Raw genomic sequence first — 23855 nt, 5'->3', positions numbered from 1 at the left:
ATGTTCAGGCGTTGTACTGAGTAATGTATCCTAGTGGGCTCTTGAAGTTGTATTGAGGATTTCTGGGAGGCAGCAGGGGAGGAGCCTGCCTATTAAAGAAGTAGCATAGGTACTTGGCTCTTTTGGACCCCACTACATCCCAGGGTTGAGCTGTGTCACCAGGATGGACTCAGAGAAAGGAATTCGAACAGTAAGTTCTTACAAAAATCTGATTATAGAACCGGTTAAAAAATCTAGTACTGTATGATGTTGGCTGTGTTATTGTACCAAACTGTCTGTCCATCATCCAGCCTATGCTGTAAACATTTTTTAGCGCATTCCCATATCTACTATGCTTGGATCCAATGGGTAACACCACCTTTGGGTGGCCTTAGTATGTACGCAGGAAGTGGTGGGATGTATAAAATCATGGATGCGATGTTGACACCCCACAAATCCTGCTATAGACATGTACTAAGGTCAGTCACTAAGATATCCAAATGTCCATGATAAATTGTGATTGTGCCTGGAGCTTCCGCTTCTTAAATGACAGATTTTGCTGTGAAAGTTGATAAAAGGAGTAGGCCTACTAAGAGAATTTATTTTGCAGAACGACTAACTAACACAACTACAGCAGAACCTGAAGCAACTTCTACAGCTACAGGGACAATGACCACTATGGAAGCTACAACTATAGTTGCTCACACAACTACTTCATCTATAGCAACATATGTGCCCAAAACCTCTGCTGTACCTACAAATGGTGTAGCCAAAACAACTGCTGCACCCACATTATCTGCTACACCAACAACTACTGCACTCACAATGTCTGCTATACCATTAACTGCTGGACCCACATCAACTGATAAACTCATATCAACTGCCGCACGCACAACAATAGCACCCACTTCAAACTCTGTACCCACAACAATCATTAAACCAATAACAATTGAACCCACAACAACTGCTAAACTTACAACAACCAATGCACCCAAACCAACCACTAAACCAACAACAACCATTGCACCCACAACATCTGCTGCACCCACATCAACCACTATATCTACAAAAACTACTGCAACCACAACAGCAACCGCATCAACCACTACAATAATAGCAAATGCTGCACACACAACAACCCCTGCACACACAACAACCGCTGCACCCACATCAACTACTGCGACAACAGCATCCACTACAACTTCTGCACTCACCACAATCATTGAACCAACAACAATCATTGCACCCACAACTACACCCACAACTACTGCTGCGACCACAACCGAATCCACCACAATAACCACTGCACAAAAATCAACTGCTGTAACCACAAAAGTATCCACCGAAACAGCAGTACCCACTATACCTGCAAAATCCACAACAAACACGAAATTCACAACAAACCCTACAACCACATCAACCACTACAACCACAAGAGCATACATCACAACTGCTGCACCCACAACAACCACTGAACCAACAAAAACCGCTACATCTACAACAACCATTGTGACCACAACAGCACGTACAACAACTACTACACCCACAACAACTGCTGCACACACAACAACCACTACACCCACATCAACTGCTATATCCACATCAACCACTGGGACCACAACAGCACCCACAACAACCGCTGCACTCACAACAACCACTGCACCCACATCAGCACCCATTACAACCACTACATCCACCTCAACTGCTGCACCCACAAAAACCATTGTGCCAAAAACATCCGCTGCACCCACAGCAACAACCGCTGCAAGAACAACAGCACCGGCTACAACTACTACATCCACCACAAAAACCCCTGAAACAACAATAACCATTGCACCAACCACATCCGCTGCACCCACATCAACCACTGTGACCACAACAGCACCCGCTACAAACACTACATCCACCACAACTGCTGCACCCACAACAACCATTGCCACAACAACAGCACCCACAACACCCACAGCTACATACTCAACAACCACTGCGACCACAACAGCACCCGCAACAACCACTACACCCACAGCAACTGCTGCACCCACAACAGCATCTACCACAACTAATGCATCCACAGCAACCATTGAACCAACAACAACAACCATTGCACCAACAACATCCGGTGCACCCACAACAATCTCTACATCCACAGCAACCGCTATGACCACAACAGCACCCTCAACAACCACTACACCCACAACAACTGCTGCACCCACTATACCTGCTACACCTAAAACAACCACTGCACCCACATCAACCACTGCAACCACAACAGCACCCAGTACAACCACTACATCCACCACAACTGCTGCACCCACCACAACCATTGCACTTACATCAACCGCTACATCCACAACAACCACTACACCCACAACAGCATCCACCATAACTGCTGCACCCACAACAACCACTGAACCAACATCAACCATTGCGCCAACAACATCCACTGCACCCACAACAACCGCCACATCCACAACAACTGCTGAGACCACAAGAGCACCCTCAATAACCAGTACACCCACAACTGCTGCACCCACAACAGCACCCGCTACAACCACTACATCCACCACAACTGCTGCACCCACAACAGCATCTACCACAACTAATGCACCCACAACAACCATTGAACCAACATCATCCGCTGCACCCACATCAACCGCTACATCCACATCAAACGCTGTAACCACAACAGCAACCTCAACAAACACTACACTCACAACAACTGCTGCACCCACAACAACTGCTACATCCACTATACCTGCTATACCCACAACAACCACTGCAACCACAATAGCACCCACTACAACCACCTCAACTGCTGCACTCCCAACTATTGCATTCACATCAACTGCTACATCCACAACAACCACTGAGACCACAACAGCACCCACAACAACCACTACACCCACAAGAACTGCTACATCCACAACAATCGCTACACCTACAAGAGCATCCACCACAACTGCTGCACCCAAAACAACCACTGAACCAACAACAACCATCGCACCAACAACATCCGGTGCACGCACAACAACTGCCACATCCACAACAACCGCTGTGACCAAAACAGCACCTTCAACAATCACTACACCCACAACAACTGCTGCAACCACAACCACTGCACCCACAACAACCACTGCAACCACATCAACTGCTGCACCCACATCAACTGCTGCACCCACAATATCATCTACCACAACTAATGCACCAACAACAACCACTGAACCAACAACGACCATTGCACCAACAACATCCGCTGCACCCACATCAACCGCTACATCCACAACAACCACTGAGATCACAACAGCATCCACAACAACCACTACACCCACAAGAACTGCTACATCCTCAACAATCGCTACACCTACAAGAGCATCCACCACAACTGCTGAACCCAAAACAACCACTGAACCAACAACAACCATCGCACCAACAACATCTGGTGCACCCACAACAACCGCCACATCCGCAACAACCGCTGTGACCACAACAGCACCTTCAACAATCACTACACCCACAACAACTGCTGCTTCCACAACATCCACTGCGACCACATCAGCACCTGCTACAACCACTACATCAACCACAACTGCTGCAGCCACAAGAACCATTGCGCCAACAACATCCACTGCACCCACAGCTACATCCACAACAACCGCTGCTACAAAAGCACCCACTACAACCACTACATCCACCATAACTGCTGCACCCACAAGAACCACTGCAACCACAATAGCACCCACTACAACCACCTCAACTGCTGCACTCCCAACTATTGCATTCACATCAACTGCTACATCCACAACAACCACTGAGACCACAACAGCATCCACAACAACCACTACACCCACAAGAACGGCTACATCCACAACAATCGCTACACCTACAAGAGCATCCACCACAACTGCTGCACCCAAAACAACCACTGAACCAACAACAACCATCGCACCAACAACATCCGGTGCACCCACAACAACCGCCACATCCACAACAACCGCTGTGACCAAAACAGCACCTTCAACAATCACTACACCCACAACAACTGCTGCAACCACAACCACTGCACCCACAACAACCACTGCAACCACATCAACTGCTGCACCCACATCAACTGCTGCACCCACAATATTATCTACCACAACTAATGCACCAACAACAACCACTGAACCAACAACGACCATTGCACCAACAACATCCGCTGCACCCACATTAACCGCTACATCCACAACAACCACTGAGATCACAACAGCATCCACAACAACCACTACACCCACAAGAACTGCTACATCCTCAACAATCGCTACACCTACAAGAGCATCCACCACAACTGCTGAACCCAAAACAACCACTGAACCAACAACAACCATCGCACCAACAACATCCGGTGCACCCACAACAACCGCCACATCCACAACAACCGCTGTGACCACAACAGCACCTTCAACAATCACTACACCCACAACAACTGCTGCAACCACAACCACTGCACCCACAACAACCACTGCAACCACATCAGCACCCGCTACAACCACTACATCAACCACAACTGCTGCACCCACAAGAACCATTGTGCCAACAACATCCGCTGCACCCACAGCTACATCCACAACAACTTCTGCAACAAAAACAGCACCCGCTACAACCACTACATCCACCATAACTGCTGCACCCACAAGAACCACTGAACCAACAACATCCGTTGCACCCACAACAGCACCTGCAATAACCATTACACCCACAATTGCTGCAACCACAACAACCACTTCACCCACAACAACTACACCCACAACAAATGCTGTGACCACAACAGCATCCACCACAACTGCTGAACCCAGAACAACCACTGCACCCACAACAGCATCCACAACAACCGCTTCACCCACAACAACCACTGCACCCACAACAGCATCTACCACAACTGCTGCACCCACTATAACCACTAAATCAACAACAACCGTTAAATTTATAACTACCACTGCAACCACAACAACTGCTGCACTCGCATCAACTGCTGCACCCACAATATCATCCACCACAACTGTTGCACCCACAACAACCACTGCACCCACAACAGCATCTACCACAACTAATGCAGCTACAACAACCACTGAACTAACAATGACCATTGCACCAACAACATCCGCTGCACCCACATCAACAGCTACATCCACAACAACCGCTGTAACCACAACAGCACCCTCAACAACCACTACACCCACAACCACCCCCACAACAACTGCTGCATCAACTATACCTGCTATACCCACAAAAACCACTACATCCACCTCAACGGCTGAACCAACAACAACCATTGCACTCACATCATCCGTTACATCCACAACAACCGCTGCGACCACAACAGCATCCACCACAACTGCTGCACCCACAACAACCACTGCACACACAATAGCATCTACCACAACTAATGCACCCACAACAACCACTGAACCAACAACAACAACAACCATTGCACCAACAACATCCAGTGCACCCACCACAATCTCTACATCCACAACAACTGCTATGACCACAACAGCACCCGCTACAACCACTACATCCACCACAACTGCTGCACCCACAACAACATCTACCACAACTAATGCACCCACAACAACCACTGAACCAAAAACAACCACTGAACTGACAACATCCGCTGCACCCACATCAACTGCTACATCCACAACAACCACAGTAACCACAACAGCAACCTCAACAAATACTACACTCACAACAACTGCTGCACCCACAACAACTGCTGCATCCACTATACCTGCTATACCTACAACAACCACTGCAACCACAATAGCACCCACAACAACCATTGCACTCACATCATCCGCTACATCCACAGCAAATGCTGCGACCTCAACAGCATCCACAACAGCATCCACCACAACCGCTTCACCCACAACAACCACTGCACCCACAACAGCATCTACCACAACTGCTGCACCCACTATAACCACTAAATCAACAACAACCATTAAATTTATAACTACCACTGCAACCACAACTGCTGCTGCACCCGCATCAACTGCTGCACCCACAATATCATCCACCACAACTGTTGCACCCACAACAACCACTGCACCCACAACAGCATCTACCACAACTAATGCAGCTACAACAACCACTGAACTAACAATGACCATTGCACCAACAACATCCGCTGCACCCACATCAACTGCTACATCCACAACAACCGCTGTAACCACAACAGCACCCTCAACAAATACTACACTCACAACAACTGCTGCACCCACAACAACTGCTGCATCCACTATACCTGCTATACCCACAAAAACCACTACATCCACCACAACTGCTGCACCCACAACAACCACTGCACACACAATAGCATCTACCACAACTAATGCACCCACAACAACCACTGAACCAACAACAACAACAACCATTGCACCAACAACATCCAGTGCACCTACCACAATCTCTACATCCACAACAACTGCTATGACCACAACAGCACCCGCTACAACCACTACATCCACCACAACTGCTGCACCCACAACAACATCTACCACAACTAATGCACCCACAACAACCACTGAACCAAAAACAACCACTGAACTAACAACATCCGCTGCACCCACATCAACTGCTACATCCACAACAACCACAGTAACCACAACAGCAACCTCAACAAATACTACACTCACAACAACTGCTGCACCCACAACAACTGCTGCATCCACTATACCTGCTATACCTACAACAACCACTGCAACCACAATAGCACCCACAACAACCATTGCACTCACATCATCCGCTACATCCACAGCAAATGCTGCGACCTCAACAGCATCCACAACAGCATCCACCACAACTGCTGCATCCACAACAACCATCGCACCCACAACAGCACCCACTACAACCACTACATCCACCACAACTGCTGCACCCACAACAGCATCTACCACAACCAATGCACCCACAAGAACCACTGAACCAACAACAACCATTGCACCAACAACATCCATTGCACCCACAACAATCTCTACATCCACAACAACTGCTATGACCACAACTGCACCCGCTACAACCACTACACTCACAACAACTGCTGCATACACTATACCTGCTATACCCAAAACAACCACTGCAACCACAATAGCACCCGCTACAACCACTTCATCCACCTCAACTGCTGCAACCACAACAACCATTGCACTCACATCAACCGCTACATCCACAGTATCCACTGTGATCACAACAGTACCCACAACAACCACTACACCCACAAGAACTGCTACATCCACAACAATCGCTACACCCACAAGAACATCCACCACAACTGCTGCACCCAAAACAACCACTGAACCAACAACAACCATCGCACCGACAACATCCGGTGCACCCGCAACAACTGCCACCTCCGCAACAACCGCTGTGACCACAACAGCACCTTCAACAATCACTACACCCACAAAAACTGCTGCATACACAACAACCGCTGCACCCACAACAACCACTGCGACCACATCAGCACCTGCTACAACCACTACAGCAACCACAACTGCTGCAGCCACAAGAACCATTGCACCAACAACATCCACTGCATCCACAGCTACATCCACAACAACCGCTGCTACAACAGCACCCACAACAACCACTACATCCACCATAACTGCTGCACCCACAACAACCACTGAACCAACATCAACCATTGCGCCAACAACAACCACTGCACCCACAACAACCGCCACATCCACAACAACCGCTGAGACCACAAAAGCACCCTCAATAACCAGTACACCCACAACTGCTGCACCCACAACAGCACCCGCTACAACCACTACATCCACCACAACTGCTGCACCCACAACAGCATCTACCACAACTAATGCACCCACAACAACCATTGAACCAACATCATCCGCTGCACCCAAATCAACCGCTACATCCACATCAAACGCTGTAACCACAACAGCAACCTCAACAAACACTACACTCGCAACAACTGCTGCACCCACAACAACTGCTACATCCACTATACCTGCTATACCCACAACAACCACTGCAACCACAATAGCACCCACTACAACCACCTCAACTGCTGCACTCCCAACTATTGCATTCACATCAACTGCTACATCCACAACAACCACTGAGACCACAACAGCATCCACAACAACCACTACACCCACAAGAACTGCTACATCCACAACAATCGCTACACCTACAAGAGCATCCACCACAACTGCTGCACCCAAAACAACCACTGAACCAACAACAACCATCGCACCAACAACATCCGGTGCACACACAACAACCGCCACATCCACAACAACCGCTGTGACCAAAACAGCACCTTCAACAATCACTACACCCACAACAACCACTGCAACCACATCAACTGCTGCACCCACAATATCATCTACCACAACTAATGCACCAACAACAACCACTGAACCAACAACGACCATTGCACCAACAACATCCGCTGCACCCACATCAAGCGCTACATCCACAACAACCACTGAGATCACAACAGCATCCACTACAACCACTACACCCACAAGAACTGCTACATCCTCAATAATCGCTACACCTACAAGAGCATCCACCACAACTGCTGAACCCAAAACAACCACTGAACCAACAACAACCATCGCACCAACAACATCCGGTGCACCCACAACAACCGCCACATCCACAACAACCGCTGTGACCAAAACAGCACCTTCAACAATCACTACACCCACAACAACTGCTGCAACCACAACCACTGCACCCACAACAACCACTGCAACCACATCAGCACCCGCTACAACCACTACATCAACCACAACTGCTGCACCCACAAGAACCATTGTGCCAACAACATCCGCTGCACCCACAGCTACATCCACAACAACTTCTGCAACAAAAACAGCACCAGGTACAACCACTACATCCACCATAACTGCTGCACCCACAAGAACCACTGAACCAACAACATCCGTTGCACCCACAACAGCACCTGCAATAACCATTACACCCACAATTGCTGCAACCACAACAACCACTTCACCCACAACAACTACACCCACAACAAATGCTGTGACCACAACAGCATCCACCGCAACTGCTGAACCCAGAACAACCACTGCACCCACAACAGCATCCACAACAACTGCTTCACCCACAACAACCACTGCACCCACAACAGCATCTACCACAACTGCTGCACCCACTATAACCGCTAAATCAACAACAACCGTTAAATTTATAACTACCACTGCAACCACAACAACCGCTGCACCCGCATCAACTACTGCACCCACAATATCATCCACCACAACTGTTGCACCCACAACAACCACTGCACCCACAACAGCATCTACCACAACTAATGCAGCTACAACAACCACTGAACTAACAATGACCATTGCACCAACAACATCCGCTGCACCCACATCAACCGCTACATCCACAACAACCGCTGTAACCACAACAGCACCCACAAAAACCACTACATCCACCTCAACTGCTGAACCAACAACAACCATTGCACTCACATCATCCGCTACATCCACAACAACCGCTGCGACCACAACACGATCCACCACAACTGCTGCACCCACAACAACCATTGCACCCACAACAGCACCCGCTACAACCACTACATCCACCACAACTGCTGCACCCACAACAACCACTGCACACACAATAGCATCTACCACAACTAATGCACCCACAACAACCACTGAACCAACAGCAACAACAACCATTGCACCAACAACATCCAGTGCACCCACCACAATCTCTACATTCACAACAACTGCTATGACCACAACAGCACCCGCTACAACCACTACATCCACCACAACTGTTGCACCCACAACAACATCTACCACAACTAATGCACCCACAACAACCACTGAGCCAAAAACAACCACTGAACCAACAACATCTGCTGCACCCACATCAACTGCTACATCCACAGCAACCACAGTAACCACAACAGCAACCTCAACAAATACTACACTCACAACAACTGCTGCACCCACAACAACTGCTGCATCCACTATACCTGCTATACCTACAACAACCACTGCAACCACAATATCACCCGCTACAACTGCTGCACCCACAACAACCATTGCACTCACATCATCCGCTACATCCACAGCAAATGCTGCGACCTCAACAGCACCCACAACAGCATCCACCACAACTGCTGCACCCACAACAACCATCGCACCCACAACAGCACCCACTACAACCACTACATCCACCTCAACTGCTGCACCCACAACAGCATCTACCACAACTAATGCACCCACAAGAACCACTGAACCAACAACAACAACCATTGCACCAACAACATCCATTGCACCCACAACAATCTCTACATCCACAACAACTGCTATGACCACAACTGCACCCGCTACAACCACTACACTCACAACAACTGCTGCATCCACTATACCTGCTATACCCAAAACAACCACTGCAACCACAATAGCACCCGCTATAACTACTACATCCATCTCAACTGCTGCACTCACAACAACCATTGCACTCACATCAACCGCTACATCCACAGTATCCACTGTGATCACAACAGTACCCACAACAACCACTACACCCACAAGAACTGCTACATCCACAACAATCGCTACACCCACAAGAACATCCACCACAACTGCTGCACCCAAAACAACCACTGAACCAACAACAACCATCGCACCGACAACATCCGGTGCACCCGCAACAACCGCCACCTCCGCAACAACCGCTGTGACCACAACAGCACCTTCAACAATCACTACACCCACAACAACTGCTGCATCCACAACAACCGCTGCACCCACAACAACCACTGCGACCACATCAGCACCTGCTACAACCACTACAGCAACCACAACTGCTGCAGCCACAAGAACCATTGCGCCAACAACATCCACTGCATCCACAGCTACATCCACAACAACCGCTGCTACAACAGCACCCACTACAACCACTACATCCACCATAACTGCTGCACCCACAAGAACCACTGAATTAACAATAACCATTGCACCAACAACATCTGCTGCACCCACAACAGCACCTGCAACAACCATTACACCCACAACTGCTACAGCCACAGCAACCACTTCACCCACAAAAACTACACCTACAACAAACGCTGTGACCACAACAGCATCCACCACAACTGCTGAACCCAGAACAACCACTGCACCCACAGCAGCATCCACAAAATCCGCTTCTCCCACAACAACCACAGCACCCACAAAAGCATCCACCATAACCGCTAAATCAACAACAACCACATCAACCACTGCACCCACAACAACCGCTGCACCCACATCAACTGCTGCACCCACAATATCATCCACCACAACTGTTGCACCCACAACAACAACTTCACCCACAACGGCATCCACCACAACTGCTGCACCCAAAACAGCCACTGAAGCAACAACAACCATCGCACCGACAACATCCGGTGCACCAACAACAACCGCCACATCCACAACAACCACTGTGACCACAACAGCACCTTCAACAATCACTACACCCACAACAACTGCTGCTTCCACAACATCCACTGCGACCACATCAGCACCTGCTACAACCACTACATCAACCACAACTGCTGCAGCCACAAGAACCATTGCGCCAACAACATCCACTGCACCCACAGCTACATCCACAACAACCGCTGCTACAAAAGCACCCACTACAACCACTACATCCAACATAACTGCTGCACCCACAAGAACCACTGAACCAACAATAACCATTGCACCAACGACATCTGCTGCACCCACAACAGCACCTGCAACAACCATTACACCCACAACTGCTGCAACCACAACAACCACTTCACCCACAAAAACGACACCTACAACAACTGCTGTGACCACAACAGCATCCACCACAACTGCTGAACCCAGAACAACCACTGCACCCACAGCAGCATCCACAAAATCCGCTTCACCCACAACAACCACAGCACCCACAAAAGCATCCACCATAACCGCTAAATCAACAACAACCACATCAACCACTGCACCCACAACAACCGCTGCACCCACATCAACTGCTGCACCCACAATATCATCCACCACAACTGTTGCACCCACAACAACCACTTCACCCACAACGGCATCCACCACAACTGCTGCACCCAAAACAGCCACTGAACCAACAACCATCGCACCGACAACATCCGGTGCACCAACAACAACCGCCACATCCACAACAACCACTGTGACCACAACAGCACCTTCAACAATCACTACAGCCACAACAACTGCTGCACCCACAACCGCTGCATCCACAACAACCACTGCACCCACGGCAACCACTGCGACCACATCAGCACCCGCTACAACCACTTCATCAACCACAACTGCTGCACCCACAACAACCATTGCACTCACATCAACTGCTACATCCACAAAAACCGCTGGGACCACAACAGCACCCGCAACAACCACTACACCCACAACAGCATCCACCACAACTGCTCCACCCACAACAACCACTGCACCCACAACAGCACCCGCTACAACCACTACATCCACCACAACTGCTGCACCCACAACAACCGCTGTACCCACAACAGCATCTACAACAACTAATGCACCCACATCAACCACTAAACCAACATCAACCATTGAACCAACAACATCTGCTGCACCCAAATCAATCGTTACATCCACAACAACCGCTGTAACCACAACAGCAACCTCAACAAACACTACACTCACAAAAAGTGCTGCACCCACAACAACTGCTGCACCGCCAACAACTGCTGCATCCACTATATCTGCTATACCCACAACAACCAATGCAACCACAATAGCACCCGCTACAACCACTACATTCACCTCAACTTCTGTACCCACAACAACCATTGAACTTACATCAACCGCTACATCCACAGCAACCACTGCGACCACAACAGTGTCCGCAACAACCACGACACCCACAACAGCATCCACCATAACTGCTGCACCCACAACAACCACTGAACAAACAACAACCATTTCCCCAACAACACCCACTGCACCCACAACAACCGCCACATCCACAAAAAACGCTGAGACCACAACAGTACCCTCAACAACCACTACGCCCACAACAATTTCTGCAGCCACAACAACCGTTGCACCCACAACAGCACCCGCTACAACCACTACATCCACCACAACTGCTGCACCCACAACAACCATTGTGACAACAACAGTACCCGCAAAAATCACTACACCCATAAAAACCACTGCACCTGCAACAGCATTTACCAAAACTAATGCACCCACAACAACCACTGAACGAACTGGTGCACCCACAACAACTGCTACATCCACAACAACCGCTGTGACCTCAACAGCACCCTCAACCACTGTTGCACCTACAACTGCTGCATCCACAACATCTGCTGCACTCACATCAACCGCTGTGACCACAACAGCACCCTCAACAACCACTACATCAGCCACAACTGCTGCACCCACAACAACCATTGCATCCACATCTACCAGTACATCCACAACAAATGCTGCAACCACAACAGCACCCACATCAACCACTACACCCACAACAACCACTGAACCAACAACATCTGCCACATCCACAACACATGCTGCGACTACAACAGCACCCACAACAACTTCTATACCCACAACAAACACTGCACCCACAACAACTACTGCAACCACAACAGCACCCATTACAACCACTACATCCACCACAACTGCTGAACCCACAACAACCATTGCACCAACAACATCCGGTGGACCCACAACAACTGCTACATCCACAACAACCGCTGTGACCACAACAACACCATCAACAACCACTACACCCACAACTGCTGCATCCACAACCACTTCATCCAAAACATCCACTGAACCCACATCAACCGCTACATCCACAACAACCGCTGAACCAACAACATCTGCTGCACCCACAACCGCCTCATCCACAACATCCACTGAACCCACATCAACCGCTACACCAACAACAAGCATTGCACCAACATCTGCTGCACCCACAACAACCGCTGTGACCACAACAACACCTTCAACAACCACTACACCCACAACAACTGCTGCACCCACAACCACTTCATCCACAACAACCACAGCACTCACATCAACCACTGCAACCAAAACAGCACCCACTACAACCACTACATCCAACTCAACCACTACATCCACAACAGCACTCACAACCACTACACCCACAACAACTGCTACACCCACAACAGCATCCACAACTGCTGCATCCACAACAGCCCCTGAACCAACAACAACCCCTGAACCAACAACAACCATTGCACCAACAACATCCAGTGAACCCACAAAAACTGCTACATCCAAAACAACCGGTATGACCACAACAGCACCCTCAACAACCACTACACCCACAATAAATGCCGCACGCATAACAAACACTGCATCCACAACAACCGCTGCACCCACTACAACCACTACATCCACCACAACTGCTGAACCCACAACAACCATTGCGACAACAATGGCACCCACAACAATCACTACACCCACAACTTCCTACACAACAACCGCTGCGACCACAATGGCACCCGCTACAACCACTACACCCACAACAACCGCTGTACCCACAACAACAACTGAAACAACAACAACAACCATAACACCAACAATATCCGGTGCACGCACAACAACCACTGTGAGCACAACAGCACTGTCTACAACCACTACACCAACAACTGCTGCACCCACAACATCCGCTGCACCCACAACAACTGCTGAACCAACAAGAACCATTGCACCAACAACATCCAGTGCACCCATAACAACCGCTACATCCACATCAACCGCTGTGACCACAACAGCACCTATAACAACCACTACACCCACAACAACTGCTGCACCCACAACCGCTTCATCCACAACAACCACAGCAACCAAAACAGCACCCTCTACAACCACTACATCCACCACAACTGCTGCACCCACATCAACCGCTACATCCACAACAAACACTGTGACCACAACAGCACTCACAACCACTACACCCACAACAACCGCTACACCCACAACAACATCCACCACAACGGCTGCACTCACAACAACCATTGCACCAACAACATCCGGTGCACCCACAACAACTGCTACATCCAAACCAACCAATATGACCACAACAGCATCCACTACACCCACAATAACTGCTGCACCCACAACAACCACTGCACCCACAACAACCATTGCGACCACTTCAGCACCCGCTACAACCACTATGTCCACAACAACTGCTGCACCCACAAGAACCATTGCACCAACAATATCCGCTGCACCCACAGCTACATCCACAACAACTGCTACGACAACAACAGCACCCACTACAACCACTAAATCCACCACAACTGCTACAGCCACAAGAACCATGGAACCAACAATAACCATTGCACCAACAACATCAACTGCACGCACAACAACCGCTGAGACCACAACAGCACCCACAACAACCACAACTGCTGCACCCACAACAACCACTTCACCCACAACTACACCCACAAAAAATCCTGTTACCACAACAGCATCCACCACAACTTCTGCACCCAGAACAACCAATGCACCCACAACAGCATCCACCACAGCTGCTGCACCCACTATACCCGCTAAATCAACAACAGCCATTAAATCCATAAGAACCACATCAACCGCTGTACCCACATCAACCGCTGCAACCAAAACAGCATCCACCACAACTGTTGCACCCACAACAACTGCTGCACCCACAACAGCATCTACCACAACAACCACTGAACCAACAACAACCATTGCACCAAGAACATCCGCTGCACCCACATCAACCGCTACATCCACAACAACTGCTGTGACCACAATAGCACTCTCAACAACCACTACACCCACAACAACTGCTGAATTCTCAACTGCTGCACCCACAACAACCACTGCATCCACAATAGCACCCGCTACAACCACTTCATCCACCACAACTGCTGCACCCACAACAACCATTGTGACAACAACAGCACCCACAACAACCACAGCTACTTCCACAACAACTGCTACACTCATAACAAACGCTACACCCAGAACAGCATCCACCACAACTGCTGCACTCACAACAACCATTTCACTAACAACATCCGCTGCACCCACATCAACTGCTACATCTGTAACAACCACTGCAACCACAAATCCTGCACCCACAACAACCACTACAATCTCTGCACCCACAACATTCACTAAACCAACAACAACAACCATTGTACCCACAACTGCTGCAACCACAACAGCATTCACCACAACCACTGCACCCACTATACCCGCTAAATCAACAGCAGCTGCTGCAACCACAACAGCATTCAAGACAACCGCTACACCCACAACAACCACAGCACCCAAATCAACTGCTGCGACCACAACATCATCATCCACCACAACCGCTGCACACACTACACCCGCTAAAAACCCAACAACCGTTACAACCACAACATCCGCTGCACACACTTTAACTGCAAGATCCACAATTATCACTGCAATCACAACAGCACCCGCGACAACCACTATATCCACCATAGCTGCTGCACCCACAACAACCAATGAACCAATAATAACCATTGCACCAACACCATCCAATGCACCCACATCAACCGCTGCAGCCACATCAACTGCTGCAGCCACAACAGCATCCACAACATCCGCTGCACCCAAATCAACTTCTACATCCACAGCAACCATTGTGGCCATAACAGTACCCACAACAACCACTACACCCACATCAACCGCTACATCCACAACAACTACTGTGAGCACAACAGAACCCATAACATCCACTACACCGAAAACAACCACTGCACCCACAACAGCATCGACCACAACCTCTGCACCCACTATACTCACTAAATCCACAACAACTGCTAAATCCTTAACAACTACAACTGCAGCCGCCACATCAACCGCTGCAGCAACAACAGCATCCACAACAACTGTTGCACCCACATCAACTGCTGCACCCACATCAACCGCTACACCCACATCAACCGCTACATCCACAACCGTTGCAACCACAACATCACCCGCAACAACCACTACATCCAAAAAAACTGCTGCACCCACAACAACTGCTGTACCCACAACACCTGCTACACCCACAACAACTTCTGCACTCACAAAAACTGCTGCACCCACATCAACATTAACCACTGCGACCACATCAGCACCAGATACAACCACTGCATCCATAACAACCGCTGCAACCACAACAGTAGTCACAACAACTGCTGCACCCACAACAAACACTGAACCAACAACAAAGATTGCACCCATATCAAACGTTACATCCATAACTACCACTGCACCCAAATCAACTGCTGTGACCACAAAAGCATCATCCACCACAACCGCTGCACCCACTATACCCTCTAAATCAACAATAACTGCTACAATCACAACATCCGCTGCACACACATCAACTGCTAGATCCACAATAACCACAACAGCACCCGCAACAACCACTATATCCACCATAGCTGCTGCCCCCACAACAACCACTGAACCAATAATAACTATTGCACCAGCAACATCCAATGCACCCGCATCAACCGCTACATCCACAACAACCACTGTGACCACAACAGAACCCGCAACAACCACTACACCCACAACAGCATCCACCACAACTGCTAAATCCACAACAACTGCTAGATCTTTAACAACCACAACAACAGCATCCACCACAACTGTTGCACCCACATCAACCGCTACATCTACAACAACTGCTGTGACCACAGCAGCATCCGCAACTACTACACCCACAACAACCACTGCACCCACAACAGCATCCACAATTGCTGCACCCACTTCACCTGCTAAATCTACAAATGCTAAATCCTTAACAACCACAACAACTACTGAACCCACTTCAACTGCTGCAACCACAACAGCATCCACCACAACTGTTGCACCCACATCAACTTCTACATCCACAACAACCACTGTGACCACAACAGCACCTGCAACAAACACTACACCCACTACAACCGCCGCACCCACATCAACTGCTAAATTCACATCAACCACTGCAAACACATCAGCACCAGATACAACCACTGCATCCACAACTGCTGCAACTACAAAAGCAGCCACAACAACAACTACACCCACAACAGCATCCACAACAAATGCTGCCCCCACAACAAACAAGGAACCAACAACCGCTACATCCATAACTACTGCTGCAACCACAACAGCATCCACAACAACTGTTGCACCCACATCAACTGCTGCACCCACATCAACCGCTACACCCACATCAACCGCTACATCCACAACCGTTGCAACCACAACATCACCCGCAACAACCACTACATCCAAAAAAACTGCTGCACCCACAACAACTGCTGTACCCACAACACCTGCTACACCCACAACAACTTCTGCACTCACAAAAACTGCTGCACCCACATCAACATTAACCACTGCGACCACATCAGCACCAGATACAACCACTGCATCCATAACAACCGCTGCAACCACAACAGTAGTCACAACAACTGCTGCACCCACAACAAACACTGAACCAACAACAAAGATTGCACCCATATCAAACGTTACATCCATAACTACCACTGCACCCAAATCAACTGCTGTGACCACAAAAGCATCATCCACCACAACCGCTGCACCCACTATACCCTCTAAATCAACAATAACTGCTACAATCACAACATCCGCTGCACACACATCAACTGCTAGATCCACAATAACCACAACAGCACCCGCAACAACCACTATATCCACCATAGCTGCTGCCCCCACAACAACCACTGAACCAATAATAACTATTGCACCAGCAACATCCAATGCACCCGCATCAACCGCTACATCCACAACAACCACTGTGACCACAACAGAACCCGCAACAACCACTACACCCACAACAGCATCCACCACAACTGCTAAATCCACAACAACTGCTAGATCTTTAACAACCACAACAACAGCATCCACCACAACTGTTGCACCCACATCAATCGCTACATCCACAACAACTGCTGTGACCACTGCAGCATCCACAACTACTACACCCACAATAACCACTGCACCCACAACAGCATCCACAATTGCTGCACCCACTTCACCTGCTAAATCTACAAATGCTAAATCCTTAACAACCACAACAACTACTGAACCCACTTCAACTGCTGCAACCACAACAGCATCCACCACAACTGTTGCACCCACATCAACTTCTACATCCACAACAACCACTGTGACCACAACAGCACCTGCAACAAACACTACACCCACTACAACCGCCGCACCCACATCAACTGCTAAATTCACATCAACCACTGCAAACACATCAGCACCAGATACAACCACTGCATCCACAACTGCTGCAACTACAAAAGCAGCCACAACAACAACTACACCCACAACAGCATCCACAACAAATGCTGCCCCCACAACAAACAAGGAACCAACAACCGCTACATCCATAACTACTGCTGCAACCACAACAGCACCCGCAACAACCACTACACCCACAATTACTGCCCCCACATCAACCACTGCACCCACATCATCTGCTACATCCACACCAAACACTGCGACCACAACAGAATCCGCTACAAGTTCTGTACCCACAACAATCACTGAACCAACAACAACCATGGCATCCACAACAATCACTGCACCCACAACAACTGCTGTGACTACAACAGCATCCCCCACAACCACTGCGCCTACAACAACTGCTTTATCCACAACAACCAATACATCCACAACAACTTCTACACCCACAAGCGCATTCATCACTGACCCACCCACAACAACCAATGAACCAACAACACATGCTGCACCTACATCCACAAAAACTGCTACACCCACAACAGCCGCTATACCCACATCAACTACTGCACCCACAACAACTGCTATACTTACATTAGCATCCACAACTGCTGCACCCACATCAACTGCTACATCTACAACAACCGCTGTGACCACAAAAGTATTTACCACATCAACTGCTGGACCCACAACAGCAGCTACATACACAGCAACCACTGCACCCACATCAACCACTGCAACCACAACAGCATCCACAAAAAACGCTACATCCATAATAACTGTTACACCCACATCAACTGCTGCCACCACAAAAGCATCCATCATATCAACTGCTTCACCTAAAACAACAGCTGCACCTACATCAATTTCTATGTCCATAACAGTATTCACCACAACAACTGCTGCACCCACAACAACAGCTACAGCCAGAAAAACTGATGTACCCACATCAACCAATGTGACCACAACATCATTCACCACAACTGCTGCTCCCACAACAACAACAGCTACATTCACAACAACTGCTACACACAAATCTTTTGCAACAGCACCCACCAAAACTGGTGTACAAACAGCTACATCCACAACAACTGCTACATCCACAAAAACAGCTGCACCAACATCAACTGCTGCGACCACAACAGCATTCACCACATCAACTACTGCTCCCACAACAAACTCTACATCCGCAACAACCACTGCACATCCATCAACCACTGTGACCACAACAGAATTCACCACATCCATTGTTGCACCCACAACAACCACTACATCAATAACAACCACTACACCCTCAACAACTGCTGCACCCTCAACAACCACTGTGACTACATCAGCATCCATAACAACCTCTGCACCCACGACAGCTGCTGCACCCACATCAACTGCTGCAACCACAACAGCTGCACCCACAGTAGCATCCACCACAACTGCTGTACCGAAAACAACTGCTACACCCGCAACAACTGCTACACTCACAACTGCTGAACCTACTACAGTAGCTGCACCCCCATCAACTGCAGCAACCACAATATCATCCACAACTGCTGTCCCCGCAATAACTGCATCCACAACAACTGCTGTACCCAAAACAAAGGCTGCACCTACATCAACCGCTGCAACCACAACCATATCCATCACAACTGCTGCACCGACAACATCTGCTACATCCAGAACTGCTGCAACCACAACAATCGCTACATCCACAACAACCGCTACACCCACAACTACTATACACACAACACACACCATAACTGCTGCACCCACATTAACCCCTGTGACCTCAACAGTATCCCCCACAATTGCTGCACCAACAACAACCGCTATACCCACAACTGCTAAACCCACAACAACCACTGCACCCACATCAACACACACAACAACCGCTGCAGCCACATCAACATCCACCACAACCATTGCACCCACAACAACCGCTACACTCACAGAAACCGCTGTGACCACAACAGCATCCACCACAACTTCTGCACCCTTAAAAACTGCTACAGCCACAATAACTGCTAAGCCAACAACAACCCCTACACCCACATCAACTGCTGCAACCACGAGAGAATCCACCATAACTGCTGCACTCACAAGAACCAAAGCCCCAACAACAACCCCTACACCCACATCAACTGCTGCAACCACGAGAGAATCCACCATAACTGCTGCACTCACAACAACCAAAGCCCCAACATCAACCATTGCACCCACATCAACAGCTGTGACCACAAGAGAATCTACCACAACTGCCACACCCAAAACAATGCCTACATCCACAACAACTGCTACACCCACAGCAACTGCTATACCCACAGCAACTGCTACAGCCACAACTTTTGCTGCACCCACATCTTCCACTGCACCCACATTAACCGCTGCGATCACAACAGCATCAACCACAACTGCCGTACCCACAACAGCAACAATTACTACACTCACAACAACCGCAGCCCCCACATTTGCACCCAGAACAATCGCTGCGACTACAACAGCATCCACCGCATCAGCTGCTACATCAACAACCGCTGTACCCACAACAAATGCTGCACCCACATCAACCGCTGCAACCACAACACCATCCACAATTGCTGAACCTACAACAACCACTGTACCTACAACTGCTGCATCTACAACTGCTGTGCCCACATCAACCATTTCACCCACAACAGCATCCACCTCAATTGCTGCACCATCAACAACTACTTCACCCAGAACATCTTCTGCATCTACCTTAACTGCTGCAGCCACAGGAACTTCTACAACAGCTGTACCCAAATCAATTGTTGTATCCACCATACATGCTGCTTCCAGTTCAACTGCTACATCAACAACGGCTGCACCCACATCAACTTCTAGGACAACAGCCGCTGCACCAACAGCTTCTTCTCTCGTGGTTACAGGAACTCAGACGACAGTAAATAAGATCATCACAACCAGAAGGGTCCCAGCAACGGCAGCTTCATATACTTCCAGTACTACATATGCTGGGAAAATGGTTTACTTGGAGTATAGAATTATCAGCATCACATTCAATGTGGCTCTCACTATCAGTTCATCAGATGAATACAAGTCTCTCAAGGCTAAGATTGAACAACCGGTACGTTTTATGCTGCCCCGCCGAACGGCCATACCCCCCCCCCCCCCCCCCCCGCCTCCCGGTGAGCAAATCCCCACATTTGCACGGCCGCATGGACGAAAAAAATCATTTGATGGATCGCTCACCATTGTATGATTTTTCACACTTTCGGAATGACAAGTACAGTAAACCTGTACTGACTTTTCATTTCAACGCTGTCCTCCAAATTGGGGGTGGTCAGCGACATCACTTGACGACAGCCACCTGGCATCGACACGCATGTATGCGCAGGGGAACGCTCAGTGTTTCTATGGGCGCTTCCATTAAACTCTGGGATTTCCTCCCTCCCCTTCCCTGCTGTCTGACCCTACATCCCTACATCCCCCAATCGCCAGTGATTGACAGCTCAATGGGCGGGTGCATTCTAATGCAGTTGTGATGTCAGTCCTGACGGCTTGGGCAGTGTGCACGGAGAACACGCTGCCCGATCCGTTTGTAGCTATATCTGCAGATGGGTTCAACTGCAGATATAGCTGCCAGTGTGTACCCAGCATTACTCTGCTCGGACTGCTGGAAACCCGCAACGGAAAAAGGTAGCCAATGGTTCCTTGCATTCCCATACTTGCCTACCTGACCCTCTCCATGCGGGGAAAAAACGATCTGTTCCTTACCTTCCCTGGTAATGTAGGATTGCCAGCACCTGTGGGGAGCTGGGTAATTTATAAGAAAGATGTCACCACAGGTGATGGCGATCCTACATTACCAGGGAAGTCCAGGGACAGAGTATTTTCTCCCTCAGGGGTTCTCAAACATCGGTCCTCAGGACCCCACGCAGTTCACGTTTTCCAGGTCACCCAGCAGGTGCACAGGTGCATTAATTACTTATTGACACATTTTAAAATATCCACAGGTAGAGCTAATTATTTCACTTGTGATTCTGCAAGGAGATCTGCAAAACCTGCACTGTGTGGGGTCCTGAGGACCAGGTTTGAGAACCTGTGTTCTCCCTCATGGAGAGGGTCAGGTAGGTAGGGTGACCAACTCATCCTAATCCGGGACACATATTAATTACACAGGTTCTGTGGCAGTTTAAAACCAGGTGAAATGGAGTCTTGAGGTGTGGCAGTTTAAAACCAGGTGAAAGCCAGCCACAGAACCTGTGTAATTAATATGTGTCCCGGATTAAAGGGATGAGTTGGTCACCCTACAGGTAGGTAAGTATGTGCATTCCACTGCCACCAGTGTAAAATATGCTCCTAATTCCCTAATTTGGCACTTTATAACTCATCTAACCAAAGTAACTGTAATTATTACATATAGTTGGATATTTTTCAAGACTTTGTAAATAAGGAATGAATACCTTCCAACATGACCCATTCCAGGAGGGAGACAATGCTCTGCTTCTGGACTTCCCTATGATTGCTAGGACCTGTGTTGAACAGGTTGGTTGATTGATAAGAAAGGTGGGGGATGCA

At 48.9% G+C, this 23855-nt stretch overlaps 1 protein-coding gene across 1 annotated transcript; it reads left to right on the top strand.

Moving 5' to 3' along the window:
- Positions 1 to 804: 804 nt before the first annotated feature.
- LOC146027315 (uncharacterized) lies at positions 805 to 21896 on the top strand. The gene is made up of 9 exons (XM_083158247.1): positions 805 to 2098; positions 2129 to 4535; positions 4776 to 8273; positions 8331 to 8618; positions 8691 to 13721; positions 18717 to 19662; positions 20186 to 20259; positions 20351 to 20736; positions 21325 to 21896. The coding sequence occupies exons 1-9, from the start codon at positions 805 to 807 to the stop codon at positions 21894 to 21896; spliced, it is 14496 nt and encodes a 4831-aa protein (XP_083014373.1).
- The last annotated feature ends 1959 nt before the right edge of the window (positions 21897 to 23855 follow it).

This window comes from Crinia signifera, chromosome 8 (assembly GCF_055691185.1).
Source record: "Crinia signifera chromosome 8, ASM5569118v1, whole genome shotgun sequence".
Lineage (NCBI taxonomy): Eukaryota > Metazoa > Chordata > Amphibia > Anura > Myobatrachidae > Crinia > Crinia signifera.
This window is presented reverse-complemented; position numbering and strand designations above follow the sequence as displayed.

Bases quoted from the DNA above. Each gene is read 5' to 3' on its own strand.
- LOC146027315 (XM_083158247.1), top strand. From the start codon at position 805: ATGTCTGCTATACCATTAACTGCTGGACCCACATCAACTGATAAACTC. The intron at 8,619-8,690 runs ATCCGGTGCACC...TTCAACAATCAC, and splicing joins ACAACCATCGCACCAACAAC to TACACCCACAACAACTGCTG. The intron at 19,663-20,185 runs GTGACTACAACA...TGTCCATAACAG, and splicing joins CTGCACCCACAACAACTGCT to TATTCACCACAACAACTGCT.